Raw genomic sequence first — 9935 nt, forward strand, 5'->3', positions numbered from 1 at the left:
CATATTGAATTAATCTAAGAAAACAAAGTTTGTACAGAAGATAATAGAAAATGTTGCATTGAATGATAATAACAAAAACAATAACAAAACCCCCTAACCTAATTGTTATTGCATATTAAACATATTAAATAACTTACCTTTCAATTAATTCTGATTTTCTCCCAGTCGTCCTGAGTCCTCTCTCTCTCAATAATTGTTTCAAAGCAATTACACTAAGATTTCCGTAAATATGATCCATTATTTTAAATACCGTGCAAATTTCGATCGGCAATGGCGACGAGATCGAAAGCGTGTTTGTCGGTGGTGCGCGGACGCCAGTGCGCATATTTTGACCTTCGACGCTGCTGTCACCTCGCGGCCGAATTTTGGCCATATTGCCTAATATATCGATATACGTGCGCATGACTCTCGCTCGCGAGCAAAACGACGAATCGTAATCGACCCGACGTTTGATTTATATTTTTTCCATAAACTACCTCGTCGTTGCACATGCACGCGTGTATATATGCGCGAAATAATTCAGGAGGAAGGGGTGTTCAAAAAAATCGAAATAAAAAAAAAAATGAAAAAATCAGTCAAGCCTCGAAAAGCTGCACAGCACAGGCATCGCATCGGCAATTAAGCATTATACGTGTACATATATAAAATGCACTCTGTCATTATCTTCGACCAATACGCGAGCGTATCATGTGTGTGTGCTGTATGCGCGTTCGCGAAGTGTCACGAGTGAATTATCTTGCGCGAGATCCGCAGCAGGGCGGGATTATATTCGTGCTTCGAGCTCTTCTTTTTTTCTTTCCTCAGTCGCTGTTGCTGCGCTGGGCTTGTATATTTAAAACGAGTTTTCTCTCGCGCTCGGCTCTCATCCACTGCGACTTTTATAACGTCGTGCGCGCGTATTATATGCATACACGTCGACACACGAATATACGCGAGCTCGCGCGCGTGACTCGATTACTGGACACACACACATATAATACAAGGCGATCTATGTGCCTGGTACGTACAAAGCTTGACATTTTTTTTCGCTCTCTTTTGCTGCAGATGGAGGATAAGAAAAGCACGAATACACACGGACACACGGTTAGTTGTATTATATAGCAGCGAGAAAAGTCGACGACGAATATAATAAGCTCGTCGATGGAAAAACAAACGATTCGAGCGGGATACCGTCGCTGATAAATGAGCTCGCTGTATTAAAATATATCGTAATATATGGGGGGGGGGGGGNGGGGGGGGGGGGGGGGGGGGGTAATTCGTAAAAAAATGGTACTTTTGTCGCGATAAGGTGGAAATGAAATGACTTTTTTTAACAATACTCAACAGAGATTTCTATATTATTGTTTGTGCACACTGTACATTTACAGTACTTCAGATGGACGTTTGTACTGGAATGTTCATATAGACATACCTTCATAACCTTTTACATCATATTTAAACTGAGATGTACATATGGTTATTCTTAAAAATCAATGATTTTCATGTGAAAAAAGTACCTATATTAAAATTAATTAAGTGGTACTAATATTGAACTTAATTTGACGAATATGTAAATTTTTAAATAAGGACTTGAATACTGCTGTTATTTTATAAAACTAAATTACAGTACTTGATTTTAAATTATTGCATCTATGCTTGAAAAATACAAAACTTTAATTTTTGGTGAACTAAATTGTTGAGAATTTCTCGAGTGTTGATCTTTTTTCAGGCACGAAGTAGTTCAAAGTTTACCACTAGATGGCGTATGGCTGAATTCTTTCAAACCGCAAGAGAAATAGTAAAATTTAAGTTACATATATACGGATTATTTCATGAATTATGAAATATTGATTGATCTTAGTCGTTTTTCTAACATAACATTATTAAATAACACGACTCGGGTATCGAAAAGCATCACGGGAATGAAACAGATCTGACGATGATTTTTTTTTGTGCAAATCACCCATACCCTAAGCACACGATCGAGTCCCACCGCTCGCGCCTCAAAGTCGTTTTCGAGAATGAGATCCCATTCAAATTAAATTCATAATATATTATTAAGTGTCTATCCGCAAAAGATGCGCCGCCACCGATATATATCTATGGGACTCGTGTGTCCTTGCCTTCCTTTTACTCATTCGGACAGACAGACACGTACACGTATACACACACACATGACCACGACCGTCTGCGCGTGTATATATAGTCGAAAAGAGAGAAAGAGATAAATTCGGCTCCTTCACATGTGCAAATGTGCCTCGATTTTTCAATGAGCCTCTCGCGCCCGAATAGCCGAACGCGTCTGGGATGGTATTTTTTTTTCCGCGGACATTTTTATTACGCGTGTCAACGACATTGTAAAAAATATTTACGATAAAAATTGTTTCCTTCCTTTTTTCTTGTTTCAGAAAATATCGATGAATTGCAGTCGATTCGTTGAATGAAAAAAGGGATCATTGAGTTATTTTTAGAAAAAAAAAATCTCTCCCTACATCTCGTCGTCAGTTCCGCGAAACTTCAACCTGCTCGTTTATTCTTATTATTATACGCGTACGCGTACGAATATATACCCAGCATTGCCGCACGCTGCACAGAAAAGGGAATGACTTTGTTTTTGTTGTTGACGCTTATACGCTTGACGTTTTTACGTCGCTCTCTTCCTTTAATATTCCTCGCTCGTCTTCTTTCTTTTTTGTTGCGCTCCACGAGACAAGCCGAGATAAATTTTCATCGATTATCGCGGACATAAACAAAGGCATAATTAAAAGTTTGGGCATTTACGCGCGTTACTTTCTCACGCGAACGACCCGAACTTTGACCGTAAAGACAAGGTATATATATAAAAAAAAAAAGACGGAGGAGACAGGAAAAATAAAACCGAGTCAATTCTCATCCCCATCGTTTTGTGGGCAGAGAGATCTGCACTGCGGGACCAATGACGCGGACACATTTTTTACTCGCTCGCAAGTGCAGTTGGAACAATCTACGGTCGTGTATATATATGTGTGTGTGTGTGTGTATGTATGTGGTACGACGTCCGCAAATTAATTTTGCCCGGAGAATCGCAAGCTCAGCGTATTTTTTCCCTCTCTGTAAACTAATGCGTCGCTGACTAACGAAGCGACCCTCGTTAAAAGCTCCATGGGCGCGACCTTTCTCTCTCTACTCTCTCTCCCTTTTCCTCTTCTGTCTACTGGCCCGAAAAAAAGTGCAGAAGATGCTATTGCAAGCTCGTATCTAGTGCCGCTCGCTATACTCCCTCTCGTAGCATATACCGATCCCATCTTCGAATTGCTTTTTTGGTCGCGTTTATATGGGATGGTATATGTATATTATATGCCCACGGAGCCGCAAAAGTAAAAGGACATCGATGCGAAAGTTCCGTGTCCGATATCGGGCGCGCGCGTGACGCAAAAATTTTCCACTGCACGTACGTATATGCAAGACACTCACACACATGTATACAGCATCGTCATCTATGTATAAACAGTTAACCCATCTCGTGCGCCAGGAGAGCTGCTGCCGCTTACTCGGCTGCTCTCGTCGAGGCAGCTCTCGCGCGCGCGAGCAAGTGAACGAGCGAGCGAAAGAGAGATAAAGAGAGAGAGAGAGACGTCCCGTATATTCCTCTCACTTGCAGCGAGCGTTTATATATACGTGTGTATATACGTAGGTCGAGCCTCGAGTATATTTACCTGTATATAAAATATACATGTGTGTGTGTGTGTGTGTGTGTGTGTGTGTGTGTGTGTGTGTGTGTGTGTGTACGTAAGTATGTGTTTGTGCGAGCGAGTATTTAAGTATACAGTGCCCTATAGCGAGAGAGGTGTAGCGCGTGGAATAAAATAAAGAATAACGATAAAATAAAAAAAAGTACGAGGTTCGCGCGACGACCCTCACCTTGCAGCTTCTTCTCGGTCTCCCAGAACTTTTGCAGCTCGGTGAAATATTTATCCAGTATGAAGACCTTGGACAGGCCCAGGGTAGCCATGGTACACGACTTTACGCGGGGCCCCCACAATCGCTCCCTTTTTTTTTTATTTTCGTATTCTCGTTGCTTATTTTCTGGGGTTTTGCGCGTTTTATTCGCTGCCTCTGCTTCGTGCACCGTAACAACGCATTATCACAGGTTTTGGTATATCAGAGGCACACACACACACACACACAAACACGCGCGCACTCTCATATTTGATCACATTTTTGCTGGTGAAGTTCACCATTCACGCACTCACACGCGGATATCAATTAAATAACAATAACACACGACACAGTGACAAATGTTGCGCGGGTATACGTGTGCATCAAGTTTTAAAAAGTAACGCGATTTGTGCGGTGAACCGCGCTGAACTGGGCGTCATTGCTGCTGTGCGCGACAGCAAACAGCAAACAGCAGCAGCAGCAGAAGCAGAAGTAGAGGGAGAGAGAGAGAGACTCACTTGCACATATTATACATCTTGCTGCTACTTGGGGCCTGATGCCTTGGGCCTCAAGAGAGATTCCAAGGAGGAGGAGGGGGGCAGAGAGAGAAAGAGAGAGAGAAAGGGTATAAAACCAGAAAACAGACCGCCGGCCAAGATCACCGAGAGAGACTATACACAATACACAAGTCTGTATATAATATACATAAAGCTGCAGCAACGCAGCAGCGAGGACGAAGTGAAGAAGAAAACGACGAAGGAGGAGGAGGAGGAGGAGGAGAAGAAGAGCAGCAAAATATAGCAGAAACACGGCTAAAGGTTAGTCCCTCTCGTGCACACGAGGCATTAAAGCCGAGAGAGAAAGAGAGAGAGAGAGAGATAGGTGAACGGGATGCTGCACACAGCACGGCAGGCACCACACGAGAGTATATAACATTTCTGCTGCTTTTTTTCTCTCTCTCTTTTTTTTATGTAGACCTCTTAAAAAATCAGCGGTCGTATTCATATACGTATACATAATGCAGCGGCGGTTGCGGCGGCGGCGGAGGCACAGGTTGTTTCTCGCTCGCATTATATTGGCGCGCTGCGCGAGCATCGACGCGTGTAATTATAATACGTCATCGAGTATATGTGTATCGCGAGAAATTTTTGGGTTTTTGGTTTTCGCACGCTCCTCTCTCGGCGCCGAAGTACACGCGTGTATGCATGTGTGTGCGTAATTTATTTATATATACCTGCATCGACGTTATAAACTTTCACGCGCGTCCAGAGAGAGAGAGATGTGAAAGGGAACCGCTCCATGATATTCTATTTCAAGGCTTTATATGTATACGTTTGGCGATCGCGAGCGGCGGCAATGTAATGCATTTATCGTGAGTGCGATATAACGAGCCCCGCGCGCGTGCATATACTTATATGTATGTGTACGTGCGATTGTTTTAAGCTGTAATTCCTTTTTTTTTCTCGTTCTGAATTGGATCGTTATACGCGACGATGCATAAAGGATTTGTAACGAGCTTTTGTGCAAACTTTTTCCTCTTTGACGTTTGCTGTGTAGATAATTCAGAGCTGTTGATAATTAAAAAATAATAATCGTAATGATGAAAATGGCTGAAAAATCGCAAGGATCGTAATAATAAGCTATATAAGACCGCGCGAAAGCTTCTTTCGGAAGGAAGCTAAGCTCTGGCATCGATACCTTGGTGAAAAATCGTTATGCCGATCAAGGCAGTGTTTCGATCGAGCTGATTTTTAGTCTTCATCGTGGTCGATGAAACCCTAAGAACGGCAATCGCTACAAAAGTACATTAAGTGCACGTGTCGGTGCGGCGGTCTATTTTAACCATAGATACTGTTCTATACGTTAGATCTTACGAGATATTGACATCTACATAAAGCATCAACCCGAGATATTCATTTATGGATTGAAACACGCCATCTACATTTGAGACTTCCAAGTTGCGAGCATTAGCTGCACTTCCCAAAAAGCTCTTAGTTCTCGATGCGCACATACGCGTACACATATACAATTTATAATAAGTCGGCCACGCGCAAAAAATAATAAAGCCCTCGATGCAAAAAAGGAGAGAAAAACCTCGACTCCCGGCGCGTACGCACATGAATCAATTGCGTAATCGGCACTCTCGAGCGAGCTTTAACGATTCGTGCACTGCGGTGGTATAACGTGGATTGTTGGAAAAGCCACACACACACATTCGATGTAAACCTGATATTTTAGCCCATCGAGCAAAATGAGAAAAGCTAAAAGCAAAAAGCAAAAGAAGAAAAATGTGAATGCGTCGTCGCCCATATATAGCACACACGGTATAAGCCGCAGGCACGAGGTGCAGCGCGGACCGATCCGAGGAAAAAAAAAGAGAATGAATGAATAAATAAAATTGCGATTTTCATATAATCATAATAACGTACGAACTACGTCGAGTCATTAGCCTCGTGAAAGCTGCACGCGCGTGTGCCGTGGATATATTATACACAATGTGCGTATAAATGTGTGTGTGTGTGTGTGTGTGTGTGTACCGAGAGACGGAGAGAAAATGCACAAACGAAAAATAAGAAAAGCTTCGAAGGAGCCGTACACAGAGAGAAGGTATATAAGGAATTGTAGCGCGCCGCAAAACCGGTTCGAATGAGAAGCGATGCAGGACTATACGTGCTGTATAAATATGTCTGTGTGCTCCTGTGTGTGTGTGTGTGTGTGTCTACGGCGCTATACGCCGCTGCAGAGGCCGAGGCACATCTTGCGAGCTGCTCCAGGCCGCCGCGAAGATGCAATTCGAGAACTCGGGGGGCTTTTGTGAGCTTATATCGTACACACAGTCACACACACACACACGCGTACATACATACTCACACCTGTATTATATAGCTCTCTGCGCAAGAGCTATACAGCAGGCAGGTATAAAATAAGTGAGACAGTAGGATTTCGTCGTCTATATTATACAAATGCGCGATAGGGATTGGAACACGGGCGAGAGAGAGAGAGAAGGAAATTGGATGAGATTTCGAGGCGAATTTTTGCGCGCGGGCAACAACTCTGCGGCGCGTATCAGCTAAATTTGCCGCCCGCAGTATATACAATGCAATTTATTGCGCTCGTGCGTCCCGTTATTATCATCGTATCGTCAACATTAATTAAAAGCTCGAACGCGTTTTCGAGAAAAAAGAAACGCGTATTTGTGCATATCGCATCGAGTCGATCGCGAACTGAATATTAAAATAATTGAACGGGGCCTAAGGAGCGGCATATTTATACGTCTATAAACTAACGAAAAGTCGACGCACACGAATATTTGCGTGTCCTTTTGAAAAAAAACCCCCAAAAAAATTTATGTAGAAAACCCAACGCCGGTAAAGCAGTTAAATTATTATCCTCGAGTGCTCGTATATACTTCGTAACATAAGCGTGTGTGTACCATCGCAAGGATATCTCGCTCGTGCGAAGGATGCGCGCGAGGTAAGTAGCTCTACCTGACGGCGAAACCGGCAACGCTCCGGGTACTGTATACACGCGAACAGGTGCGTGCCGTCGTCGTCGTCCTTATCCTTTCGTTCGTGTATTTTATATATAACACGTGGGGAGCCACAGCTAGGGTAGGGGCCTTGAGGCCCTTTTCACGGTACATAAGACTCTCGAGCTCGTGTATACAGAGTCTCTTGGCGCTCTTTATCTTCGCGCGGCGGTCGGGGGTTTTTCTTTATCGACCATCGATTCTTCCTCGCGAGCTGCCTCGCGCGAGCTAGCAGCTAGCTCTCGAACGAAGAGATGTGTATACAGAGAGCAACGCTGCGTATAGAGCTAAGGCGATGAGGAAGAGATCGGCAAACGGTGAGTCCTTTTGCGGTGTGTATAAAGTATGAATCTAAGTATCTATATCTGCGATGTCTTTTGGTACACCACTTGGATGAAGGAAGAAGCCGGTCAGAATTTGACCTAAAAGTTATTCGGAAAAAGGACTATATAGGGTAGCCGAAGAGCCAGCTGTGAACGTCATAAGGGTCGAATAAACACAAATTATACTTATATCGGAATTTGCTGAAATTCGTGTTTTAGCTCTTGCCAGTGATTGAGAGAAAACTATAAGTCCGATCCTCATACTTCGTTTTAATTGTAACAACCTTCTTTTGAACACAAACCTCTAAAAAGTTAATATTTTCAATTTTTACGATTTTGGCACGAGTTTTTCTGAAAAAATGCCCTTTTCGGGATAAATTTACCCTCGTAAAAAAAATTGGGGATGATTTTTTTAACTTCTTAGAAGTTGTAACGATTAAAAAGAGATACTAAACATAAAGATCGGTCTTGTAGTTTTTTCTCAATAGCTGTCGAGAGCTGAAAAAAAGTGGTGTTTCGAAAAAAACGCGTACGAAGTTTTGTTGTTCTATACATATCGAGCACGCTAGACGCTTCGTGTAATCGGGCATAACTTATTTTCCTTTACGAATCACGTTGCGAGGAGAACTTTAATAAATTTTCATAGATCTGACATCTACATAAAGCATCAACTTAATAAATTTATCAATGGATTGAATCACGACATCTATTTTTGAAATTACCAAGTTACGCTTTTGAGCTTTCGGCGAGATTTATCCAGCAAATGTCTGGGATTACTTCTGGCATTAATAATGTACGCGATAAAGTTCAAATCGCGTACACATCTTCTACCTATAGTTCGTACTTCGCTTAGATAGCAACATCGAAAGATCGCGAGCATATATATAATATATCTGTGTATATAAACAAATCAAGGTCGACGACGAGCAAACCGATCCACGTGTACTTATACGCATATATCGCATAAACATCGCTTCGACGTTTGCGAGTCAAGATACAGCTCTCATTCTTTCTCTTCTCTCTCTTTCTCTCTTTCGTACAAACGAAGCATGAATTCACTTGAAAATCGCATACGTTACGGCAGACTCGCGCGTATACGCATACATGCATACATCGCCCCCTTTTTTTTTATTTAAAAAAAAAAAAAAAAAACAGAAAAAAATCTGTATATACCCATATGAACTCACAAGGCGCGCACAAGTCGCGGCTCGAATCTCGGTTTCACGATCTTGGCAGCTTTGCTCTTTGCTTCGCGAGCAGCAGCAGCAGCGGAGATCCAAGAAGAAATAACACGAAAAAAAAAAAAGGAACAACTCGTTTTATACATAAAAGAAAACAGTGTACACATACATATATATCTATACAGCATCGAGCGCGTCGAAAGTCGCGCTGTCAACTCTCGAGAGCAACGGCAGCAGCAGCAGATCAAGAGGACGCGTCCGATACGCGTCGAATGCCGGCGCGCATGTGCTGCATGCAGGGAAAGAAAGAGGAGGATATAAGGTATACGTGTGTGTGTGTATACACATGCAGTGACGAGGATGGACGAGAATCTGCGCGACATCGTCCATATATATATCCCCTTTTCATCCGTGCCGACCGTAGAGAGAGATGCAGAAAGAGAGAGAGAGAAATCGGCAAGCTCGGCTCGAGATCCCGAGGCACATAATAATGTAAGTATGTGTATCGACTATTTTTTTTTCTTTTCTTTTTTTTTTTTTTCATATCGGTACGTGTGTGTCTGGGCTGTACCGGGTAGCCCGAGAGGCTTCGGTATTCGTGCTTTTTTGGAAACGGCGCAAGAAATGATTGAGACAATGCCGATGATCGAGCGTGTAAAAGTAAAACAATTTAAAACGAGTTTCTTGCGATAGAGCTCCTTTTTTCTGTAAATACTTTTTATGGCAGGTATTGCGAAAGTAACCTCTTTGGCTTTTCACACACATTTAGAACAATATTCATGTCCATATCTTGAAACAATAAAAGAAAGATTTTTATTCTCTTTCCCGCGAAGTTGGAATATGCGTGGGCTGCCGAATTCGAAGCCGATCATGGTGTGTATTTAACGTGAAAAAATCGTTTCACGGTGAGCACTGAGAATTTGGGATGGAATTAAAAATATCATTTTTGCGGATATTCATGCTTTTTCTACGTTTTTCAAAGTATCCAAATTGACAAAAATTTAC

General features: G+C 42.5%; 1 protein-coding gene across 1 annotated transcript in view; it reads right to left on the reverse strand.

Annotated features, from left to right (window-relative positions):
- LOC106653366 (unconventional myosin-IXb) overlaps positions 1–3970 on the reverse strand; it is a 28720-nt gene extending 24750 nt beyond the window's left edge. The window contains exon 1 of the mRNA XM_014372766.2: positions 3880–3970. Within this exon, the coding sequence (XP_014228252.2) occupies positions 3880–3970 (91 nt within the window). The remainder of the gene's footprint in view (positions 1–3879) is intronic.
- Between the last annotated feature and the right edge of the window lie 5965 nt (positions 3971–9935).

The sequence above is a fragment of the Trichogramma pretiosum genome, unplaced genomic scaffold (genome assembly GCF_000599845.2).
Source record: "Trichogramma pretiosum strain Unisexual culture from Peru unplaced genomic scaffold, Tpre_2.0 scaffold35, whole genome shotgun sequence".
NCBI lineage: Eukaryota > Metazoa > Arthropoda > Insecta > Hymenoptera > Trichogrammatidae > Trichogramma > Trichogramma pretiosum.